A 26,445-nucleotide genomic window follows, 5' to 3' on the forward strand; every position below is an offset into this window, starting at 1 on the left:
AAATGCTTTAATAATGGAATAAAGGGAATTGATGCTACTACTGAAATATGCTTTGTCAGTGGTGCACACACTGGGAAATTGTGTCCCTTCAGATGTTTAGGAAGTCTGTCATACTCTGCTGTTTATAAAAGGAACCTACTGCAGCGTTTTATCCTTTCATTTTAGGTGTGACTTCCATTGTTAGTTAGCCACTGTAATGGAAATCTAAACAACTCATGATTTTTTCCCCCCATAGGTGTCTCAGGATGATTGCAGATTTTCAGAAGTTTTGAGGCAAAGAACTTACTGAAGTTTTTGTTGTTATTGAATTTCCATATTCATCCAGTGGAAGAAAAACTGAGATGCAGAATGCTGTGCCCATAGTGAAATACATTTATACTGCGTGCTTAGCGGTGGATTTTATTTTGGCACAGCAGTGTGACATTTCTACAGAAAAAAGTATTAGACTATCTATTACTGTATGAGAATTCCCGTGAATTTGCTTCTATGGTAACCAATTAGCCAGAGTTTATTACTCATGTAAAACAGTAACTATTTACATTTTTTAATCCTTCATTTGCAAAACAGCTTGTCTAAATGATAAAGTCCCTGTCCCCCCCACCCCCCAATACCATAAGTGTGCTTTATAGGTGGAAATAACTAGGTTTACAGTTTAAAAGGCAAGGGAAAAGACGCTCCTAGGCAGCAGCATCGTGCCACTCTAAAAGCAAATATTTGTTTTTGAAGGAGAGAATAGCTGTCCCCGGAGCAGCCAGCTTAGCAAAAGCAGGAATGGAAGGGCAAAACTCATCTTTTATGGAAGTCAGATAAATTTCATGCTCTTTAACATCGACTGTGACTGCAGGCTTTTCAGTGGAGCCTGGCTCCTTCCCCAGTGTGAACAAAATAGGAAAAGTGATTAAAGTTCACTCAGTATTGGACAGCAGGAGGCAACAGCTCTAGTATCTTCAGCAGAGAGAGTGAGGCCTTTAATAAGACTTGTGAGGATTCTTTGAAGAAAAGAAATAGGACTCATAGGGCCTATAGAGACCTATACTAACATTTGTTCATTTCCTGTACTTCGTATGGCTTCTTTGACACATTGCAATATTATCACCCCCTTCATTAAAATGTTCATTATGACAGGGGAAAAAGAGAAACTTAGCTGTTAACTGGGGTCAAGGTTCAGCAAGATCTGCTGTGAGTAAAGTGTTCAAAACTTTCTTGATCTTAGTAGCTGCTGTCAAGTAGGTATAAAATATAACAGAAAACTATAACAAAGGTCATGATTTGTCCCTTGTTCTATCTTTCCCATATTCTTGGAAAGATGGGAATCTTAGGTGTCCACTCAAGTCTTGGGCGAGTGAATTAGCTAGAGGGTACTCCTGGATCCTGCCGTTTGGCCTTTTCTCTCTCTGTCTCTTTCTTCTTTTTTTAAAAAAGTTGTGCAATCAGTATTCAGACATTCTTATAACTAATAGGATTAGAGGCGTTGCAAAGGGATTTGAACAAGATAATTAGTTTACTGCTTAGCCTACAATATAATGTGCAAAACCCTTCTGAGAAAAGGCAGACAAAATGGGTCAGAAAATGTGTGGGAAATGAGGTAAGGCCTCTCAAGCCAGCGCCTCAATCAATTATGCTATTATAAAAAAAAGGGGGTCCTGGAGTATTCATTCATTACTTCAAACTATTTGACTTTCAGCTTGACCACCGGAGGTGTCAAGAAAAGAGACTTAGCTGAACAGTTGGGAGTATTTCTGGACACTGGGTGCTCTGTTTCAAGCATGTAAATGCAGCTTCATGTCCTCTGCCACCACATGGCAAAGAATAGCATGCTGGAAAAGTTAAAGCATTCTCTTTTAAGCATTTTGCAAAACAATATTTTTGATGAAGCAATATAAACACAGTATTTTAAATTTTGTTCTGAACTACAGAAGAGACAAAAAGTGATAGTAGCATTTTAAATATTGGATCCTCAAGATTTCTTATGTTTAACAGTGCATTTAAATAGTTTTTTTCAGTGTTCTCTTAAGCCGAAGAATTATAACTTCTCCAGAATATGCTTTAAATGATTCATATTAATTTTATCTATTTTAAACCACTGAAAAATCCCATCAGTATGTTGTGTGAATTAATATGTAGTGATATTTAGGTTCCAAAGAAGCAGCAGGAAATACTTCAAAGTTCCTGCCCATTTTTATTGTCTGTGAATCATGTATGAACCACCAGACTGATCAAAGCTACCAGAAGTTGTTAGGAAACATGTCGACCTGGCCTTGCCTGTATGGTGACTACAGTCCCCTCCTCTTAAGTAGAAGAAACAGCAGGAGCTGCTCTAATGAACTGTCCAGCAGCTCCATAGAAATAGGTTCTTCATACAACCAGATGTGAGAAAAGGTTAATCCAGAGGGAAATTTAGGAAAGCAAAGCAAAGAATTTCAGGGAGATATAAGGGCACAACTCAGTTAAAGTCAAATATGGTTATTGTGTGCTTGTGTGTTTAACTTCTCATGATATTCTCATTCAAATCCCCCTATTTTTATGCATCTGCTACATTTTTAGTTTTTTAATCTCTTGAATTAGTACATGTATAGGCATTATGCACAACACAAAATTGCATAGCGGACTTTTTTTTGTTTGTATTAATTTTATGTGGATCTTAACTTACCAAGATGCAGAGCCTTAATGCATAACTGTATTCCATTTCTAATATTAAAAAGTGCTATGGAATACATTCAACCCCGCTTTAGGAATTTAAATAAAGTGCTGAATGGGAATTACCAGAAAATCAAATTTAAAAGTGATATATTAGACATGTGCTATGCAGCTGTAATTAGGCATAATCCTGGCCTCAATAAACTAAATGAGTAATATTACTATTGATGGTAAAGTTGGGGACAGCATTTCATTTTCTATCAGAGGTGCTTATTAAGGTTGCATAGTTTTTTCTATGCTGGCCCTAAGTGCCTCTTTTTTACACAGTGTTTTCTGAAAACTCCTAGGGTTTTAAAAATCATGTAAACTTGTTCATAAAAATGTAAAGTATCTTTTTTTTTATTCTTAAAGTGATTAGTCAAAGGTAAACCTGAGCTAAATACTTTTTTAAGGGCTAGAAGATAAGTAGGCCATATTCACAATTGTTAGAAATCTGAAAGATTCAATTATCATTTAGGATGATATCATTTTTTGGACCAACTGTGTAGCTAGGACAGAATTAGACAAGCGTTTGAATGCAAGACACTCTTTGAAAGCTTGCATTCTGTCTTGCATTCGAAAAGTTGTTTAACTCTGTCTCAGCTACACAGTTGGTCCAATAAAAGATATGACCCTAAGAAGTCTTTGTATCTTGCAATATTTCTGGACCATCACAGCTACAGTATCTCTGACATTACCTAGAAATATGAAAGAAATATATAACAACTAGAACATTCTGTTTTCAGTGTTTAGTTTGAGAAAATGGACAGTATGAATATTATATTTTTAAAAGTTTGTTTAATAGAAAATATTATTAATACATAGTTACTCTAAATAATTAATGTATATGTGGCAAGGATTGATTTTTTTTTTTTTTTTAACCTAACAGTATAATCTACTTTATCACTCAAATATCTTCTTCCTTGCTTTTTTTTCTGGTCAGAATTAAAAAATTATGAAGCTTTTCTCATAGGGGATTGAATTTTTGTATTTCTTATTGTGAGGTGAAAATGATTAATCATATAATATTGAAAATATTGTGGGAAATGGACTGAGAGAGACTGTTTCTGTATCCTTGACATCATACATATTGTACCATGTATGAAAACATTTGATCAGGTTAATTATCTGATATTGGAAATTTTTTAATTCAAGAGATATGTTTACATGCAGGGTAATTTTCTGACAGGGATGAAATATTCCCCTAATGGAAGTGAAAATTTCAGTTATGACTTGGTATAGGTATGAACAAAAAACCCATTTAATGTAATCACACTATTACTGTTTGTAATGTTTATCAGTATTGTAAATTAACAATTGTGTGGAATTTTGGATAAAAATGTTTGTAGATTAAAGCAAAGATTCAGCAAAACATTTAAGTAATGTTTAAAGTTCAGCGTTCTAGACTAAAGTACTTGACCACCTATTTGATAAAATACGTGAACAGAACTCAATAGTTAGTAGATTTAAACATATTTATAGGATGGATGTACCTCCATCCTGTACTTTAAAAAATATTATACCTTTTGTAATACCTGTTTTCCAACTCTCTCTTTTCACTCATACAACTCTTCCCTATACTTATGTATGATTTATTTATATTTGCTTGGTTACACTGTTCTTTTTAATATAATACTTTGCATGGTATGCCAATATCAGAAAGCAGAATCAGGCTCATTTTAACAAATTCAAAGAGTAGATGAGCCATCAGTGGAGAGAGAGCCAAGGGAGACATTTGAAAAAAATTGGTCTGTAGAAAAATACTTCAAGAAATGCATACTTCACTGGACTGTTGTATGTGTTTTCTTTTTTCACATATTTTAGAGCTATTTTTAACTGAAATGTTACAATTTTTTTAACATTGGTTTGAAACAAACATTTAGAATTTAGTACCCCACTGACCTACCTAAGAGAGTCAGTCAACAAAAAAAGTTATGCGCCTTATAGCTGACTTTAGTCTTCCTTTTTTTTAGCATCTGCATCATTTATGCTAGCTAGTTCTTGCTGTGTTTTGAAGTCTCAGCATGCACACTATACTGTGTGAAACAGCATAGCTATTATGGTACTCTCCTGGAGCATAGAACTGATCCTACATTTTTAATGATATTGCTTCGATTTTGCAGCACTCCTAAAAAAATATTCACATTCCTTGCTGAAATTTTATCTCCTTAGAGACTGGGAGGAGATTTTCAATTTCGAGTTTGAGATAAATCTCTGATATGCTTTGTTATGAATCTAGATAGGGGGCTACAGAAACCTTGTTCCAAATTAGAATTAAGTCTGACCAATTTTTCCAATGTAGCTGATAAAGCTTTGGACAGGGGTATGGGAAGGGCAGGGCAACATTTTTGGAGAAGTTCAAGTGCTCCTAATATGAAATAATTTATTAGAATATTCTGATATTCTGACCAGTTCCATGAAATGATAACTACAAGATCAAAGTTTAGTCCAATGTTGTTCATAATGGTACAAGAGTAACTGATTGGAATTAATGTATAGAACAATGGTGAGAAAGCAGATGAGGGGTAGATCGACATCACTCCTGTAGGTTCCCCCATTTTTCTAAGTAGGCACCTTGTCCTAGGAGAATGATTAAAAAAACCCCACAACTTTAGGTGTTCAGTATTTAATGGAGAGACATGTGCTGCTCCATAGAACAAGCCAGAGCTACTAGACACTTAGCAATGAGGCACATGGAGGTAGCCAATAATAATAGGTAGAAGTGTGTGTCTGAACTTCTCCTACTCCTTGGAGATTGATGCTTTAATTAGGCATCATCTCAAAACCCAGACACGGAGGGGGGACACCAAATTCTAACAGATTGCAACATTCAGTTCAAACAACGGTGCCTGCAGTGAGGTCTCTTGAACACAATTCTTGAAGTGCGCCTTTCGCACAAAAATCTAGTGGTCAAAACACTTGCCAAGGAAGTGGAAGACCTGGGCTTTAGGCCCTCCTTGGCCTAATGGAATTCAATTTGAGATTTCCCTCTACCCAGGAGAGTACCATAAGTAAGGTACCACATATCCATCCCTGGGGTACCCCTCCACAGCTCTTAGTTTCTCTCAGCTGTCCCACTACTTGTCCTAAAGAACAGACCAAGGTTTGTCCTTATACCTACAAACTTCAGCTCCACTGTCCTTATTCCAGACCTCACCAGTACAGCAGGGGAATCTCTGCCAGCTCTAGTGTGCCTTCCCTTTGGGTTGTGAGAGAAGATTTCGGTCCCACTTTCTGTAAAATGGGTAAACCTGGAATATCACTTGCCCATAAATTACTCTTTACCTCAAGCAAAAAAATGAGACAAAAATAACAAAAGGATTTCTGTAAGAGAAAATAATTATACAAGAAACACTGACCATAAGGTTGGAAACAACAAAAAACAATGTTTTGCCATCTCCTCTGACCACCTAACTTCCTGAGAGTCCTCCTAGTATCTTCAGACATCAGCCTTTCTGCTGATTTTGCCAGCCCTGCCTGATATGGGGACTTGGACCCTGCAAAACCTAGGATTTAAGGACCCAGATCTCATCACCTGTATACCTTAAAATACCTCCCAGCTAGCCCTCCCTGTGATTTGCATTATTCTGCTTGCTCATGAGTCAGAATCCTTCATAAATTTCTCTTCCTGAGACACCTGGCATTCCTTTGGCTTGGTGGGTCATTTCTCTTAGATGTCTTTGCTATCATGCAGTTGTTTTTTCCCCATTACAAGCAGACAATAAATTGGGTTCCTATCCCACCAGTGGCCCCTTTCATCTGGAATTCGTAGTGGCAGTTTTCAGGACACAGATATAAATATTGTATTTCAAGGTCAATCATCAGGACCATCTGATTGTATCCAGTCACCTTAAGCATGCAGAATAGATAGTTGCTTGAACATGATTGACCTGAATTTGAAAAGTTTTTATTTAGTTTGATTTATCATGGGCAGCTGTGTTTAAATAAGAGAAATCAAGCTGCATATTTTGAATGCTTTGGTTAAAAATTAAAGTAGGAAGTCCTGCTGACAAATGAAGTGTGTGAGGAATGGGATACGAATTACTTCATGATTTAATACATTTTCCTAAATGCGTTAGATGTATAACTCTATAGAAAACTTAGCTCTTTAAGGAAGTTATTGTTTTATGACACTAACTATATATCTTATGATAATACATTATTTGCCTAGTAGAAGTTGAGTAAATTGGAAGGCGTTTAAAAAATGCATTTTACTAGCCTTTTTGACAGATAGAGCTTATTGATGTGATTTAAAGGCATAGAGAAAGCAATGTACCTGTCACTTTTAATTGCAGAAAGCTTTCCATCTATTAACTTTATTTTGCCAAATCCTCTTAATGAAAAAGTTCCAGTATCTAATTTAATTTTCTCTGGATTTGCCAGAAGATCAATTAAATTTTTAAAAAACTTTCCACCATTAAGTTGTTCTTCAGAAAATAGTCTACCCTAGCTTATATACCATTAAATTTCATCATATGCTTGTCATACTTTAGACATATCTTGAATAGCTTGATATCCTTGAAGAAATGTAGCAGGAAATGTAGTAATACTATCTGTAGTACTATGTAAGGTTTAATAATCACATGTTACTATGTTTAGGTTATTCCTATCCATCATTAGATTGCATCTCTCTGGAGCTGTGCCTGGCAGGGTTGTGTTTTCACCAGTACATGTGGGGACCATGTGTCAGTCCTCAAACAAAGATAGATAGCTGTGTATTGAAGCAGGATTGGATATGCTTGTGTTTCAGCCTCTAAATCAATTTCTGGGACCTTTCCTACAGATTCTAGCTGCTGTGGGTCTGTAAAACAGTATAGTGTAATATGAACGGCAACAGGCAATTAAGCTAGAGACAGTATTAGCCATATACCAAATAGAGTAGAGGATGTATGAGGGGGAAAAATCCTTACATCTCCTCATCTGTCTGTATAAATATTGTTTAAATGTAATCACCTCAAAATTTGACATTGACCTTGTTCTCAAATAAATGCTAGATACAAAGCTGTATTAGCAGTTATGAGGTATATATCCTAGGATGCTTCACTTTACGTTGACTTCTTGGAAGGTAGAGGCTGACTTTGCAGGATCGAATTTTGCAGAAGGCATAATTACTAAATGCACGGCATAATTACTAAATGCACGGTTTATTAATTCATTATCTGTTTGTAAGTGTGCCATGAAGTATGTATTCATATATAAAATCACGCTTATGTTTAAATGCTATATATTAAACCAAAGGCACTGTACCATTTATTTATTGTCATTTAGTATAGTTCAGAAGCAGAATCCATGCAGTTCAGATAGACTGTGATGGCTGTAGGTGTCGTAGTGTTGGCTACAAATGTCCAACTTGGGATCCTTAAAATTCTGGTTTATTAGGCGGATTGAAGCACTGTAATGAAGTTAAACCTTGGGGCTGGTCCCCACACACGCACACATGCACACACACAGTAGCAAGCTACAAGAGTCAGGTATACCTATCCCACAGGCACTGGAGTCTGCCATTGAGGCTTCTTTCAGCATGGTGTTATCTTCCAGAAGGGGGTCGCTGGCTGGTCCTTCTGGCTGGACAGGTCGGGTACTGGTCAAGTTGGAGATCAAGAGGGTGCCACAGAGGGTCACTTTTCAATGCTTTTTATCTGTCCTTGGCAGACTTTGGTGACTCCCCAGTTTTCAGGTTTGCCCAAGCCAGGGGTTGTTGACCCTCGTGGGACTTCCCCCCTCGGTGGCTACAGGATGACATCTGTCAGCCCCAGGGGTCATCCACATGTACGTGCAGGTTTGGGAGTCCGTTGATGAATTTTGAATAGGGCTCTGGGAGCGGTCAATCTGGAGATATTCAGCCCAAAAGTTGGTCCCCAGCGTTGATTAACTCAGGCCAGAGCTTCTAGCCCTTGATCAGTGACGTTTAGAGATTTCCCGGTTGTTACATTGTCTTCTACTGAGTTCTTCCATTGGTTGATCTGCAGTTTCCTTAGGTGTTAATTGCTGTGTGCTACCTTGTTACACATTCAGTCACTGATTCACTCGCTCTTTCAGGGGCCAGCCTGATACAGGGAAGGGCAGTTTGATTGCTGCCCTTGTTAACATTGTTACAATGTATAAATTACTTATGAAACTAAACACATTTAGTTGAAAGTTGAAAGGTGAGGAGTATAAAATATAAGCTACAAAAGTAATGCCATGGCACACAAATAGATAAAAATACCAAAATACAAGGGGAGATACAAAATGCACACATACAAATTTCAAAACACAATTCCTTATCTTAAAGTGAAAGAAAGAGGAAGGAGGAAAAAGTAGAAGAGGAAAAACATATCCAAGGAGGGGAGAGCAACTGCAGGCAAGAGGAAAAGGGGCTTTCTGCTACAGTAGGGCTTGCTACCACTGCCCTGATTTCGTTTTCCTACAGGCAGTGACAGAGTGGACCTTGGCTTCGGATGACCTGGTCTCCCAGGAAATTGATCTTGTGTTTCTTGTCCGCCACAACTTTGATGGAATTATATTCTAGGAGGCAATGCCCAAGGTGATCTTACCTGGTCTCAATCCCCATTTTCTTCTGTGGGGCTCCAAACCTCCCCTTTACCCCAGCCTAGCTTCTCCAGATGGTGCTTAAAATCCTCTGCAGCCAGGTTGCAGCACTTCAGGTTAGTCTGTTATTCTGCCCTCTATCACCCAGGCAACCTTTGGCTTTGATTAGGTATACCCCTTCCAGGGCTGGCCTTGGCCTGTACTCAAGTATCAAACAATAGGAAAAAGAATCAATCCCCCCCCCCCCCCCCCCCGACTGCTCTCAGTCTCCTTGTCAGGCTCAGTCCATGTCCCCTTCACCAGGGGTCAGGCTCTCAAATCCCAATCACAACAGCAAAACAAATCAGTTAGTCCAGTCACTGTTCTGCACAGGCCTGTCTGGCTCCTTTGTGAACATTCACAGTCCCAATGGGATCTCTCCCATGTGCAGCAAGGCTATAACCTGGAACAGCAGTTTCCTCAGGCCTCTCCTCTGGGTCCTCAGCTAACACGCTGCTCCAGAGATTATCAAAAGCCGTGTGTTTTCTCTCTTCCCGGATCCTCAGCTGATGCTCCACTCTGGAGATTATCAACAGCCACTGTGTGGGCAGGCCTCCACCTGCCTCTTTCTCAGGGTCACACCCCCAGCCTTCCTCTGGCAATTTTCACAACCCTTGGTAGCCGGCCCAGGCGCTCCTCTCTCCCTGCTGCCTGCAGGGAACTGCCCCCTCTCTGCCCCTCTCCGGGGCTGGAAGTACCTCTGGGCAGCCTCCCTCCAATCCTGAGTGAGATGCTGCTCCAGAAGTGTGGTGAATGTTTCTCTTCCCTTCCGGTCTCCAGCTGCAGCCCTGCCAGCCCTCCATGCTGTGAGTGTTGTTTGTTTTCACTCTCTCTCTGTCTGTTGCTGCAGGCTGCTTTTCTGCTCCTGATCTCCCCTGCCCAGCATGTAAGGCACCCCAGGGCTTTTGTTTGCTCTCTCTCGCTCCATCACATAGACTTTCACTGGTTCCTTGAAAAGTCTGGAAATTCACATGTTTGAAAAATACCAAATCCTAATAAGTCTCCTGTCTGTCAGCTTTTTGACATCACTGTTCAAGGCACTCAGAAGGGGGTAGCACCAGGGCTTGGTGCTCTTACTACCTGGTACAGTAAAAGGCCACCTTGTTCATACCCACAACTCATGTTAGGGAAAAGTCAGAGGGTTCCCAGCAGTAGTAGGTTAGGATGGATAAATGAAAATAAGTAAAAGATTGTGACTATCTCATGTAGCCCATGAAGAAAAGCAACACGTGACAACTGTGGTTTAATTTACAATATACTTTTGTTAATACATCTGAGAAACACTCTAGCAATACCTCCACCAGAAAAAAAAAAGTGTTGCTACCTAGGGGTAAAGTTACACTTTGGTGGAAGAAGCTATACTAGCTCTCTTCCAAGCATTTGAATTTGGTGTGAGCACCATTGCTGGGAACCCTCTGGCTTTTCCATGCCCTGGCACTGCCCTCTTTTGAGTCCTGATTTCTGTACTACTTTTTCAGGGAACTATAATTCTTGTTGGATGTGTACCTGCACTGGACACATGCCAATTTACTCATCAGTATTCTAAGCTCCTCGGCTAGTCTGGCAAGGAGTGGAAAATTCCTGCTCAGCTATAAAAGGTGGTTGATGTATGGCCCACAAAAGAGCCAGCAACTTAGTTGTATTGTAATAGTAAGGTGCGTGGGGGGACCATTGCCTCTGGAGTGCAGCATGCTGATCCAAGAAGAAAAGGACATATAGGTTCTCTTCCCAGGTGTGCAGAAGCCAATTAGCTTCTGAAGTACCCTTTAATCTGGCCAGCCAGCCTCCACTAGGAGTCCCCTTGCTGGGTACAAGTGGTGCGTAAAACAAAACTTTCAGCAAATATACAGTTTTATATATATTATTTAATAAAGGGGGTATCCCATAGCACTTAAGTATAATTCAGTTCCTTTTCATTCAGTGATCATTGTAACATTGTGTGCTTTGCAAGCTTATACTGTTCAGTGCATCAGAACTGAGAGCTGTTTCAAGCAATAAGATCCAGAACTAGATTTTGAAAATTTCTGTTTGGGGATCACAGGATCATAGAAAAGTAGCCCTAGAAGGGACTCACAAGGTCATCTAGTCCAGCACTTAGCTCAAGGCAGGATCATCCCTGACTAAACCACATGTCTGTCTGACCTGATCTTGAAAACTTCCAAGGATTCAGATTCCACAGTTTAACTTGGTAGCCCAGTGGTACTCAATCTTTTGGCCCTGTGGGCCAAATGATTGGGGCAGGGCCAGTCCACAGGCACTGTCTTCTCCAGCTCCTGTGCATCAGGGTTGGTCCCTGGGGTCCAGTGCCATCTCCTGCTGCTATGATTGGTTTCTGGGGGTTTGGCACTGTTCATACTCTGCCATCCCCTCACATCCTGGGGCCCAGCACCACCTCTGCCTGGCCCTGCATGCTGGTATTGGGCACCTGATCCACCATGCAGGTCCTGGGTCTCTGCATGGGTCTGGAAATTTGGCAGTGTGGGAACAGTGCCACTGTTCTCCCGCCGCCAAATTTCCTGAGCCATGAAGAGCCTCATGGGGTCAATCTGGCCTGTGGGCCGTGGGTTGAATCACTTCTGAAGTAGACTATTCTAATACTTCTCCACCTTTCAGTTACAGGTTGTATCATGAGTTTGTTCCTAATAAAGAATCTTGTATGGAGAAAGTATAGTCCAATTCACCATATAATTGAGACTCTATCTCATTTTGTTTGCGAGTATTGTGGAAGATTTACCTTTCACATAAAATGCCACCAGACTTGGGCACAGTGAACAATTAGTCTTACCTTTATAAACAGACTGTGCTTCCTTTGCAGTGCAAAGAGATGTTTCCTTTCCAGGGTTCACACTATTCAAATTCTGATCCATATTTCATTGTGTCTCTTCAGCTATATTGTTTAATACCATTTGTACAATCCTGAACAATTTTAGTTTCCTCGTTTACATAAAAGCTTTAGTTTGTCTGATAAACTCAGTATGACCAGGGGGCACAAGTGAGACAAAACATATCAGATATATTTAAAGATATAGCTTAAATTCCCTTTTTTTAAAAGTTAAAAATATATATTTTAAATAGAAAATAAATGTATGAAAAATAAACTATTTAGCTAACATTGGGTATGGTGATGGTGGTTAATTTGTATTACAATGTTAATAACATGGGGGATGTTGTAGACATAATCATATCATCTTTATCATCGTCATCATCAGACCTAGGAGCCAGATGAATTTCTAGTTATGGACAATGCTCTTGCCCCTAAATGCTTACAAACTAAACATAAAGAGGAGATAATAGGTATAAGCAGATGGGTAAGCACAAGAAGACAATTAGAGAATATCTGTCATCATACAGTGGAAGCCTAATTGTTGTAAAGCTTTTGTTTGTTTTGGCAGCAAGAGAAACTAAATAAAACAGGAGCCATATTTTCTTTCGTGTTTGCATAATTTTTAGTATGCTGTTGGTGGGCACATACAACAAGTAAGAAAACCAGTGGCAATAATATAAACAATGTTTGCACAGATGGAAAATCATTTACTGCTTCAATTTATACTGAAACCTACATAACTAATCAGGCAAGTTTCTTATTTAAGAGAAAATCCCAAAGCATATCTACTGTTCTTCTGTTAGTAACACATTTCCTGTTTAGTATCTATGGGTTTCTTTAAACATGTTCTGGGGTCAGGGGTCGGGCAGGGGGGTAGGGGGGGGCACTTTAATTACAGTGGCTCTCGGGATCCACTCTAATTAAAAAGCCTGCAGCTTTTCTCATGGCGGGGCCACTTTAAAGCTTGTTAGACGAACTTTAGTTAAAGCACCCCTGCCACCATTTTGAAGCAAGGGGATGCTGAATACATGTAATGCAGAGGCTGCTGGAGCATGCTAATTTAGCACACTCCAGCAGACTCAGTTAATTGAGTCTGCTCTGACGCATGCTAATTAGCATGCGTCAGAGCAGGCTTTGGACGTGTATAGGTGCCTTATATTTTGTCAGTCTCTTTTGAGATTTTTAGAGAGATTTTAGTGTTTCACTGTATTCATTGATGTTCTGCTTGTTTGGCTAAAATCCTATGGTTCTATGAGAAGGAAAAAAAAGTCTCCGCTCTCATGAAGTATGGTGTTATAACACATTTAGGGATATTACTATTATTGTTTATTAGTATTGTCATAAGGGAATCTTAACCATGGAGCAGGACAATTCAGTGCTAGGCTTTATATAAGGACACTAGCTATTGTGTTTCAACCAGTGAATTCAGGAAGTTGCATCATTTTGCCTGAAGATATAGGCATACTAAAGTGCAGACAGAAGAGTGCATGGCTGCAGAACACTTTAAACAGGCCCAATTCTGTGAGAATCTAAACCCTCATTCCATGAGAATTCAGATGACACTCCCAAATGGAACACCTTCAGTAACTTGTGTCTGTGCATGCTGGGAGTAGGGCTGAGCTGACGCAGCTGAGCCCTGTTCCTGGCATTGTTCAAGTATGGGAGGGGGGGAAAGGGAGCAAAGGGAGCTCATTCTGCAGGTTGCCCAGCTGGTGCCGGAGGATGGAGTGGGTGGATTGGATCCTCTGCCCCACACTCCAGAGCCAGCTAAAAAAACCTCAGACTGAACTTCCTCCACTGCCTTTCCCCACTCCCATTCTAAAGACAGCACTAGGAGCAGGGCTGATCTCATCAACCCAGCCCTGCTCCCAGTGCACACAGACACAAGTTACTGAAGGCTTTCTGTTTTTGAACATCTTCATCTGAATTCTCATGCAATGAGGGTTTAGTTTGTCATGGGATTGGGCCCTTTCAAAGTACTCTACAGTTGTGCACTTGTTTTTAGTCACAGCTGTAAAGCACTTTCAGGGGTCAGATCAGGCAAAAAATGTCACTTGTGTCCGCACCTATAGGTTATAGCGCAAGAGTAGATGACATACCAGATAACTTTTCAATCAAATGCTTTAAGTGCTTGCAGTTCCCATTTCAAAGCTCTGTGCTGCAAGCATGTGAAACAATATTAATTATTGGAGATGTTTTGGATGCTGCCAACTCTTGTTAAAATTTTTGTTTTAGATTATAGTAATAATGGATTTTTCAAGTACCAATGGATACATCTCCTGGTAAGTAATGTGTGTTGCCTCACACATTCTGAAGCCAGGTACAGACATGACATATAACCAGTATAAGTGAACAGAAACCAATTTACACCTGTAGGAGTACAGAAGCTCAGGTTGCATAGACTGTTTTAAATATGGCAGAACCCAGTCTAAGATAGACCTGGCTTGATGAGGTATCAGACTTAAATCAGTTTAAGCTAGACTGGTCTATCGAACCTCTGTACCAGGTTCTCTGTCAGTTCATGTTAGGACACCTTTGTGGGATCCTGCTAGCCTCCCCCTCTCAGGGAGGCCTCCTGGAACTCGGCCAGGCTCCACTGCTCTGGATGAGCACACACTGGGCCCTGCAACAGGCTGTCACTGAGCCAACCAGCAAAGCTGCTGTCCCCAGCCCTGCTTCTTGCCTGTGGTGAGCTGTCAGCCACAGGGAGGTGGGGAAGGCAGCATCTATAGTGGGGCTCTGCAGAAGGAAGGATTGGGCCCCTCAGAGCTCCAGTGAATTGCAGGTGGTGGCAGCAGGTGCCCAGCATGATTCCTGCAAGCGTGATTCCTTTAATTGTGCTGGGTGCCTGATGCTGGGCTCCTGATGCTTGTTGGAGCTCCAAGGAGCCCAAACCTCCCTTCTATGGAGTGGCTGGGTCATGCTTGATTAACTGCCAGCCACACTCCCCACAAAACACTTCCAGGACAGCTCCAGAGTAGGTCACCATGACACCCCGACCCCCAGCCACCACTGCAGCTGGCCAGGCTGCCCAGCATGTCATGGTAGCCTAGTGTGGGGCTCTTCTGGAAGTGGGTTAGGGGGAGTGTGCCCAGCAGCCAATCAAAGGTGGCCTGCCACTTGGCTGCAGTCCACTGTGGTTGGCAGTCTCTGGCATGCTGGGAGGCATACAGGAGTGCCCCCAATATGTTGGCCTTGGCCAGTGAAGGCAGCTTTTGTGTCCCACCCAAACTAATCTAGTCTGTTTCAAGAAACCCGCATAAGTTAGTTCAAATCTGCCTTGGACTTTTTGAGTGTCTGTACCAAGCCTTATCATTTGACAACCACAAAAGCAAATCAGGTAACATTTTCAACTTATGGGCACATTTACTGTGCAGTTTGCCAGAAATGAAAGGTCACATAGCATCGTATTGTCTATTTCCTTTTTAAAATCAATAACTTGTGATATATTTTTAAAATATTTCATGTAATGGGACTGCAAAAATAAGACACCACAGCCACTTACTTGAGGCAGATTGAATCAGAATGTTCAGAAAGATTCTAGAATCCTTGATGGACCAACACAATGAAATCATACTTTATGGCATTGTATGAAATAATTATAATTATTTTTTTAAACCTTTCCTTTTAATTTTTACCTTGATTTCTCACCTTCAGCTAAACAAATAATTTCACTATACAGAATAAATGTTATGAATACCCATGCATATATTTATTTATTATTACTACTCTTGCTGCTACTTCTCCTACAAAACCATCTCAGTTTAAAATATGTATGACTAGATGAAATATTCAGAAGTGAGGAGAAAAAAAATACAGAGAGGATCCTTTTGTTTCCCTAACAGAATGTGTGTTCTTGCCATGATGGGGTCTGCATCATTTGACCTCCTACTGATACGTAGATTTAGAATCCTTTTGATTCTTGGAGCTTGACGGCTTAAATGGATGAGGCTAGGAGCAGTTAAGATTGGCAGGATCATATCCTACCATCCGGTGATTGACTAAGGTATCCTGCAAAACATTATTTGCTGCTTTATGAGCTCCTTCGTGAGTCAGGTGGACAAGACACTTTCTTCTTACACTCAATTTCAGTGACTGGTGAGGGAAATGCTTCTGTTTTGCATTTTTGTGTTAGAGTTTTAAATAGTACTGTTAGTCTATATGGATTTTGGTTGGTTATAATATAAGTACATGAAGTTTCAGATTTTGTACATAGCGGGGGAGAAAATGTGTTGCAACTTCAGGTTTATTAGGTTAGTAATCTTAAACAGTAAATGCAGTTTACAAGACCCCTTTCACCAAAGAAAAAAAAAAATTGAATGCAATGAAGATTTGAGAAACTACTTGAATTTGGAAAGGCATACAGACTAATAATTACATGCTTACATGCTTTCCAAAAAAAAAAAAAAAAAAAGCATATAACTTTGTGTCTCAAAAATATCCTCAATAGCATTTTTTAAAAGAAATACTGTATCAAAACAGAGATATGTGAAATATACAGTATGTTAGTTGGAGTAAATTATGCTCTGTGAAACACTTAATGAAAGGTTTCTGTCCATATGCTTAAAAGTCATCTCCTAGTATGGAAGCTCCAGCTGGGGTTAGAGGTCAACAATGTCTTCACACTTCACAGCTGTGCTGTTATCTCACAAATCATTAACGGAACTGCACTTCCATTACAAATGCTTGACAACCAGCAGTCAGTAAATGTCACTCAACTATGTCTATCAACTTGGCCAATGTGACTTTATCCATGGAAGTCAAAAAAATATGTCTCATTTCTTTTTTTTTTATTCTTGAGAGTTTCAAGGGTTTTTTTTTTCAAGGACTTTTTTCCTGAAAAAGGATTACATTGAAGCCAAAGTTTGAAGTAGTATTGTAATTCTTTGCTTTCCAAATTGTGGGTGGTCCATTTCTCTGTCAGGCAGTTAATAGCTACATTGTAGTTATTTCTATTTTTTTCTTACTGTCCTAAATCAAGAGGATTACATAGCAACGTAGTAAAGAAGCAGACTAATAAAGGCTACTTGTCTTTCCAAAAAATAATTCCTAAGAACCAAATAGTGTATGTGTGGTCTTAATAAGCTTCCCCGCCCCAATTAAAATTTGTCATGCTAGGACACAAGCAACCTGAACAGTGAATGGTAAATTTGGTTAGCTAATTATCTTCAAATGATAACATAGTACACTTTCTGTAAGCCTATGTTTATGCCACCCCTTTGGGAAAGAATTGATTTAAATGCATTTTTGGAGACATTGCAGAGTAAGATTGATTCTGAGGCTAGTGGGTTGACTTTCATGCCACTACTAAGATTGTACAGTTTTGGTTTTTTTATATTACAAAATGTATAATCCTGTAAAAATGAGGAAGGATTGAAGTTACTTTAGTATTTCCATTCTTTGCAGATTATAAAAACTTCAAGACCTAGAAATACAACCCTAATTGGCATTATGTTATGTAAGAATATAGTGGCCACTTGGTTGCTGTAGCAAAACTAGAAATATTATTACAATTACTCATTATAGGGTAAGAGAAACTAGTAAACCATGGTAAACTATGATGACAGGTAGGTGATAGATAGTAAGCTAATATAGTTCAGGGCCTCATCTTTCCATGTTCCATGTTTGTTCATATTTTGCCTTGGGATCCAAGAAGAATAATACAAAACTTTACTATTAAAGTAATGATAGGTTGCTACTTGCATTGAGGAGCCCATTAGTTGTGTTAAAGTATAGATTTCCAAGTGGCTCACAAATATCTCAAGAGTTTAACTATAAAAAAAAAAAAAATAAAGGGAATTTTACAATAAGGAAAGGGAGCATAATTAAAAGTGAAAGGAGACAAAACTGAGGTAAATTCGAGCTGAATATTACGGTGAAAAAAAGGTTGCTAACAGGTGTTGATGTTATTTTGAATAGCTCCGTCATGTGTAATATTAAAAAAATCAACTGGGTAAAGCACTATAATAGTTATGGTTTTGTTATGCATTAGCCCTGGAATGGATAAGATATCTTCCACCCACAGCACCTGTTTCTCTGGAAAATCAGTGGCAGACCCAAGAGCACAAGGAATCGATCTGTAATCTGCCACAGATGCTTCGTTTGAGCTGCTTTCTGATCTTGAGCATGTTATTGATATATTCTGCCACAGAAAAATAATATGTAAGGGGTGTTTGAGATGTTATTTAATCCTCATAGGAAAATCATAACCTATGAACACTGGTGATAACTTAAGTTTTGTATTCATACATGTAGGATGCTTAACTATTTGTATAATAATTTATTTAACATTGGCAAATGTGATAAATGCTTGTGTTCTGAGATATATCACCTGAACATTGTTCAGAGCAATTCACACCTTTCCATTGCTCCTAAGTATCTCAATTACTACTAAGAACACTTCTACTGGATATTTCTGAGATTGAAGATACACTAATAATTAAAGTGTGAATAATGTAGAAAACCGTATATTTCATAGTCAGAGAAAGACTGGCCATTTTTTTAGAACTAGACTGATAGGATCTTATTACATATCTGCAGGTGGGTTGTTAAACATTTATTTCCTTTGTGTTTGTTTTAATTGATCTGTACACATGCCAGATTACTAGGACTTGAAATAATAGGGCATGTGAATCTGTTTGGGTATGAGAGAACACCATGAATAGATTATGCTGAGATTTGTATTATAGTAACCATATAAAGCCAAGGGACAACGTAGTGGAGAGGATCACAACGTAGACTAATATATTAACAGTTGTGTATTAAACCCATGTTATGATGCAGTATAACTTGATAGAAATTTGAACTCCAAATACACTTTAATGGATTCACTTCACCTGAGCTGTTAATTTTAGAGCAAATGTCTATTCTGCCTGTTCTCCCTGCATTTATACAGTACCTTTAATAGTTTCTCTACCCTTAATGCTTTGTATCTCACTGTATAGTCCTGAAAACAATCGTCATCATCTTTTAAAATATATATGTGTTACTCTAATGCAATAAAATTGGGTGTAGGTAAAGAATGACTGAATAGCAGTAAAAAGGCTTTTAGACTAGCCTCCTTCCATTATTGGAACTGTGCAGTTAGGAGAAAGAATTTTCTTGTTTTATGGGGCCGTGAATGTATAGAAACTAGAGCATTAAAATTTAGTCTGAAAAAAATATTTTCACTAGTCATAAAAAGAATCCAAAATGAATAAGGATAACTACATAGAAAATAATAATATATAACATAAAACAATATATAATTTAGATTTCTAAGGTAAAAAACACAGAGCATATCTAGCTAAGAGCTTTGCCCTACCTAATGTTAACAAATCAAATCAAAGAATCAAAAAAACACTATCAAGAGAATGTTCCTCCCATTTCATTCTGCCCATAGATGTATTTCCTCTCAAAAACCCATTTCTGCAGTGGTCGTCACAAGAGAGGTAGTTTGCAGCATTCTCTGAAGGTTACCAGCCAAAGCTATCTGCGACCAGAGAGGAAAAACTGTAGATCCTACACAGAGAACCATTATGGTTACATCCCTTTGTAACTTCAGAGGGATCCAATATGATGCAATCACTAGAGAATGGCGTAGGAGAGGACAGTTACTCATATAGAAGATACAGGGTAAACAGAAAACGGAAATCTTACAAGGCAGATTGTTGGGTTCGGGTTTCATATGCTGCCACTAGGAATAACAGTATAAGAAGTAGGCCTCTGCTTTCCCCTCAGATTTAAGTTTTTGTATTGGTTTAAGATACAAATGAAATGTGAAATTTGGTAATCTAGAAGAGGTTCCTAATAACAAACATTACCTAATCATTAAGTGCAGAGCAATTTAATAACCATAAATATACAAATACTTTGATTAGCTTTTGAATAAATGATACTGAATCTATGAAACACATAATTCACATATTTTTAATTTGTATAAAGCAGCTGTTGTTTATTGTGTCATACCACATTATGACTTTCACTGACATTCTTTGTCACCTGTTAGTCTATCAGTCATATTTATATTTTAGGTTCTTTTATCAAATGATTTAAGGGAAGGTCTTTATTTTACCTATTTCCTGGACTACTGTTACAATCTAATCTAGAATGTGATTTGATGTTAGTTGTTGTACAGTATTTTTCATACAGAACAGTTGGCATCAAGGTTTGATTTGTTGTTTACCAGCAAGATATAAAGCAGACCTTTAGTATCGTTCATATATGTCACTTTGTTTTTAAATAATTTTTAAAGGAGAAAAGGTATAGAATAGATTTTTTATTTGTCTTTGTATATCTAAATAAATGAATTAAGTAATAAGTATTGGTTTCAGAGCTTCCTGTCTGTCTTAGTATTTCTCCTTTTTCCTTTAAAATCAGGAAACATTACTCATTCTCCATTACTCAGTATTTTACAAAGTAGAGGATGGCAGTACAGATTTATGATATCACTGGTCAGACACTAAGGGAGGTTAAACCATGGAGAAAAATAAAATTAGTGGTAATTAAATTTACAAGCAGGTTTGCCATCTACAAAGACTTATTTCTTCGAAGTGAATAATGGCTTTAGCCACACACAAAAATACTGATCCAACCTTAACAGTGCATGGTACAGATATTATATGTTTCTATTTCAATTTATATAATTAAAATAATAGCATTGCTTTATAAGGTTAATAGGATATTCAACTGGAAACCATACATGGTGGGTAATAAAAAAGCCGCAATGCAGCATTGGCTCCATTTGCTAAGAGCTGATGCAGTATATCAGATTCATTAATATTAGGTTCTACAGTGGCTTTATCTCTAGAACCACTAGGAAACAATAACATATACAAATCTTTTCAGGTTTTTTTTAATATGAGGACAGACGAGCATATTACACTGATCTGAAATGCAAAGGTTAGCAAGATTCTACTGTAAAACTACCTAGCACTACAACTAAACTGCAAACCCAGTAATCCTTAGAAATAAAAACTCATCAGTTCTGCCCCATTTCTCAGTAAAAATTTCATAGTAGGTTGTTTAAGTGAGGTCTTATTGGTACTTGTATGAAGCACACTACGCCACAAGTATACTCTGAAGTAGTAACAAAGAAACAAATAAATAAAAACAATAAAGTTATAATAATGTATAAGACCGTACACAACATATGTTTTGTGCTGTAGGACCCTTAACATTTTCCACCTTGTTTTCTTACCGTTCCCAACAACTTATGAAACAGTGCAATCAAAAAGTATTTCAGTCATAAATTCAGTTAGTCAAGTATCATGTTACTTTGGTGGCTGTTTGGTGGTTTGGTAAAAGAAAACAAATAAAGTTATATTTTAGAATATTTTTTACAAATATTTGATTTTCATGGGTAAATCAGAATGACTCAGTTTGTTTCAAAAGGGAATTATGTACATTAAATAACACCATGTACCACTGGTACTCTTGATTTTAAAGGAGCTGTAATGTTTCCTGCTTAAATAACTTGATTTGAATATTTACTAAAATAAAAATTATTCATTCAAGCTGACTTTCCTTGCAAAAGAAGAAAAAAAAAGCTAGATTTTAGGGCTGACAAACTTAAAAAAATTAATCACAATTAATTGTGAGATTAAAAAATATAGCCACAATTAATCACAATTTTAATTGCACAGCTAAGCAACAGTCAGCACCCCCGACCCAAGAGCCCAGAGCCTGTGTACCCTGTGGCTCCTCCCAACTACCACCAACAGTGCACAGCCCCAGCCCCGACCCCAACCTGCTCTGCGCCCACTCCAGACTCTCCCTGGCCGGAGCAGACCAACTGGAACCTGTGCGAGCAGCCCTGACCCCAGCCAGCCTCATGCCTGCTCTAGACTCGCTTGCCCATGTTGAGAAGCGGCAGTAGCCAGGCAGAGACTGCTGCTCAGCACCAAGGAAAAGTGGCTCCTGCCCCTGACCTCTGCCAGACTTATCTTGCTGCAGCCACCCTGAGCCTATACCCAGGTTGCCCTCCTGCTCCTTGGATGGCCCAGAGGCAGGGGTGACAGCAGAGTAGAGGAGTCATAGGGAAGCCTGGGCATGGGCTTTGTGTGGCTGCAGCAAGAAGGGCCCAGCAGCAGTGAGGGAGACGGGCCACTTTTCCCTTATGCGGAGTAGCTGCCACTGCTCAGTATGAGCGGGTGAGTCTGGAGCAGGTGCATTGTGGCCTGGGGTTAGGGCTGTGCACACAGGTTCCAGCTGGTCCAGAACTGGTCCTCTGTGCTGGTCAAAACAATGTGTGCAATTAACGCAATTAAAAAAAAAATTAACATTAATTTGTTTTTGTGTTAATCACGTAAGTTAACTGTGATTAACTGACAGCTCAAAGGTTTACTAATGTGAGTATCTGTCTTAACAGATCAAAACCTAAGACACTCAACTTCAGGCCTAACAATGTACATTATATCCTGTCTCTAGAAATTACTAAAGAAAATTTTAACAGATTAGCTGAGAAAGGCCCAGAGGGCAAATAGAATCTGCTACACATCAGTTGAATTTAACTTCATACAGCTTGAATATTGTTTCATTGCACCCTTTGGCAAGAATTTACTAGCATATCTTAGGTTATTCTCATTATAATTGTATAAAATTAGTTCAGTCAGTTCCTCTTCCTGTAGTATCATTTGTTCATCTTTGAATTGTTAGTATAGCTCCAAAGGTGTATATTGCCTTTTGATGTGAACTATCAGGGTAATATTTCTGGAGAAGAATGTGTTTTATCAGGAGTTTTATCCTCCCTGGCATCCACCATCAAAGAACCCTAGCCTTTTTAGTGTCTCCTGGTATGGCAAGTGATCTATATCCCTGATCATCTTGGTTTACCTTCTCTGTACCTCTTCTTATTCTACTACATCCTTTTTGAGATGTGGAGGCCAGAATTGCATACAGTATTCAAGATGGTGGTATACCTTGGATTTCTGTATGGTGGCATGACCTTTTTGTTTTCAATGGTGCCCATGACCTTTTGTTTTCAATGGTTTTTTAATGGTGCCCAATATTTCATTAGCTGTTTTTGGTCACTGCTGCATATTGAGCTGATGTTTTCAGCAAACTATCTGCAGTGACTCTAAGACTCAGGTCTTTCTCTTGAGTCATAATAACTAGGTCAGAACCCAGCATTGTGTATGGGTAATTGAGGTTAGTTTCCCATATGTGAAGTACCTTGTATTTGTGCACCTTCAAGTTCATGTGTCATTTTTGCCCACCCGCTTAGTTTAGTGAGATCATTCTGTAGTTCTCCTCTGTCAGATTGGGATTTGACTATTCAGAATAATTTAATATCATCTGCAAATTTGGAGCTTGCACTAATGATCCATGAGCCAGCCTCCTTGGTGTATGTATCCATGGTTTATTATTATTGGTTATCTGTATACCTGTGCTAATATAAATAGTCTGTCATGATAGGAATTTCCATTGCTAACTTGCTTTTTTGTGTAGAAGTCTTTTTGGTCAAATAAAATGCATACATCAATTAAAGAGAAATGTAAATATAGATATTCCCTGTTTATGGCTATAATAGAATATTTAGAGGAGGCTATTAAATCAAGTTACCGTAACAACTGCTGAAGGTTGCCATTTCATTCATTGCCATTGAATTTACTATCAGACCAGTGCAGCCATAGTCCCTTTTCAGGATTACTTAAGTGCTCTGAAAAATAAATTACAGTTCATAGGTCCTCTGTCTTTTCACACATTCTTAATAGTAGTTAAACTAGGTCTGTTTTTAGATTTACTTTGCAAGGTATTGAAATTAGGTTAGATGTTCCAAATATATTTTAAAAATAGCAATAAAATATGAGTTCCTCCTCTCCCTAAACCAACAGTGAATTGGATAAATAGGATTTCCTACCTATGAATTTGGAATGGGTTTTTCAAAGCAAGTTACTCGAGTGTAAACGTTGTCTGTGGATAGACAAACCTCATATAGTATGGGGTTTCATTAGCCTCACTATTTTGGGGCTTTGCAGAAGTCATAGGAATTATTCAAAACCTTATTAAAAGATGGGGGGGAGCGTCTGAGCTTGTGTTACAGTATATACACCAGGAAAGGAACGGCTGTGAAAGTTAACCTGTCTTTATAGAAACAACTAATACTTGTAAGTTTCCTTTTGTTTCATGTTTGTTTTTCCCATCTCCATTGCTTATCCAATCTCTGTCTTCTCGTTCTGTCAGCTGCCTGCTTTATTTTCACTTTAGAATTCTAGAGCCCATTGCCACAGGATGTGGCTGAGACCAAAGACGTAGCAAAGTTCCAAAAAGGGTTGCCATTTATAATAATACTAACACATTTTGGAAAGGATATTAATTTCAGGCTTCAGGGTTAAAACCTGTGGATCAGGCTGAAATCTAATGAAGCCTGAGATTGCTCCATGTCTGCCTTTCAAGGTATTTACACCTTCTATTGAAGCATCTGGTACTAGCCACTGTCTTAGAAAAGATCAGGACTAGATGGATCTCAAGTCTGATCTGGTGGGTTATTTCTATGCATGATCACCTTCTTTTCTTACAGTCTTCTCTATAATAATTTAGAATCAAACTTTTGAACCTGCCTTGTGTAAGTGGGTTTAAGATTAAACAAAATGACTTTGACTCTCCCTATTAACATGATATAATTTTCTTACATATTACTTGGAATATATATTCTTTTCTAGAGGAAATTTTTTATTGCTTATGCAATTCAAGTAACGTGAGAAATGTATTTTCTTTTTTGTAGTTAATTACAAGTCATACACTATAATGTCTTTCAGTAAATAGTAGACTGAGAGTGGTTGAAATTAATTCTGAAATCTTTCCTGACAAGGTATTCCTTTACAAAAGTTCTTTTATCCAGATAAAAAATGCATGTATGACAAACTTTCAAGTTTCTTCCCTGCTTTCTTTTTTCTAGTGACCTCAGTGAAAACCAGATTCAGGCAATTCCCAGAAAGGCTTTCCGTGGAGCTGTAGATATTAAAAATCTGTAAGTATTTTGCTATTAACTGTGATTTGTTATTTCTGTTTTACCTAGACTATTTCTTTCAATTGTATCAGATATTTTCCTCTTATGCGTTTTATACCAGTTGTTTAGAAAGTCTCTGCCTAAAAGTAAAGAGTTTTATAATTGTTTTAACATAATTTGAATATCATAGAATTGTCTGCCACCAAATCCAAGAGATTAAGAAAGGAGTAAGGACTAAAAGACAGTATAATCCTTTGCTTATACAAACTAGGTTTAATGTCTGCTGTCCTGGCCACTGCTTTGCTCAGAAATTTGAACATGATCTGTCTTCTGTGGCCAAAGAAGACCATTGTTTCCTGGTAAAAAAATATTCTGCCTGGGCTCTTGGAGCTGACTTTTGTTTAATGCTTTAAAAGAAAGAGAAAGAGGGTATAGTTACACGTTACAATTAACACATGTTAACTTTAAGGAATGTTAGTTGTGTTAAAGTTAGCACACGCTGTGAACAGTGGTACATTCAAGGTTAATACCAGGGTGCAGTGATCTGATCTGCCATAAAGGGCTGGCAAGCAGGGGGATGGCAGGGAGCTGCCAAACTGACTCTATGCCTTTTCCACTCCCCTGCTTTTAAGGGCAGTGTAGGTCCTTGGAGTGGGCTGTATCCAACATAGAGTTCCCACGTGCGCAGGCTGGATTCCTGCTGGCTCAGATTGGGCCTGCCAGTACCCTGCTGCACCAAACTGGGCCTCACTCATCCCAGATCCCTGCTAACCTGTCCCTCTTCCCTCCCTCCCCACCCACCCCCAGCAGCTCCCTTCTCACCAGGGGCTGCTAGAGTTGTTTCAGGGAAGCAGAAGGGGAAAGGGAACCTACATGCCACCGCTTTTCTCTGGGATGGCTCAGCCTGGAAGGTGGCAGTGGAGCCAGCATTGGGTGGAAGGGCAGGCAGGTTCCCATTCCTTGCCTGCTTCCCTGGGACAGCACTGGCAGTGACAGGTGTGCAGCAAGCTGGGAAACACTGGGCAGGGAGAGCCCCAGGAAGGGGGAGGGGGAAAAGGTAGGAGGAAACTCTGGGAACAGGGAGGGTCCTTCAGGGGCAGGGAGGATTTCCAGGGATAGGGTTAGCTCGGGATGGAAGTGGGGGGAAGGTTTCTTACCTTTCAGGCTTCCTAGATGCCACTGTCACTTTGGGGGAACTAAGAGCTTCCACCTGGGAATGGCTGAGAGCCGTCCCTCCTGCAGTGCTGGAAGCCTCCTGGAACACAACAGCCAAGGCATGGGGGAGCAGTGAAGGAGTGACCAACCCTGCCTGTGCAAGGCTGTACTGAGCCTAGGAACATGCAGGGAACACTCCCCTTCCCACCCCACTCAGCACTGGGAAGCAGCCAGAGGTGCATGTTGGGAACCCATGTAATCACCCCACCACCACTCAAGTGGGTGTATGTTG

The 26,445-nt window shown here is 39.1% G+C and overlaps 1 protein-coding gene across 3 annotated transcripts in view; it reads left to right on the forward strand.

Annotated features, from left to right (window-relative positions):
* Positions 1-26,445, forward strand: part of SLIT2 (slit guidance ligand 2) — a 464,358-nt gene that overhangs the window by 249,628 nt on the left and 188,285 nt on the right. For all 3 annotated transcript variants that reach the window (XM_059721607.1, XM_059721606.1, XM_059721608.1), the window contains exon 5: positions 24,948-25,019. In XM_059721607.1, the coding sequence (XP_059577590.1) occupies positions 24,948-25,019 (72 nt within the window). The remainder of the gene's footprint in view (positions 1-24,947; positions 25,020-26,445) is intronic.

The sequence above is a fragment of the Alligator mississippiensis genome, chromosome 2 (assembly GCF_030867095.1).
Source record: "Alligator mississippiensis isolate rAllMis1 chromosome 2, rAllMis1, whole genome shotgun sequence".
Lineage (NCBI taxonomy): Eukaryota > Metazoa > Chordata > Crocodylia > Alligatoridae > Alligator > Alligator mississippiensis.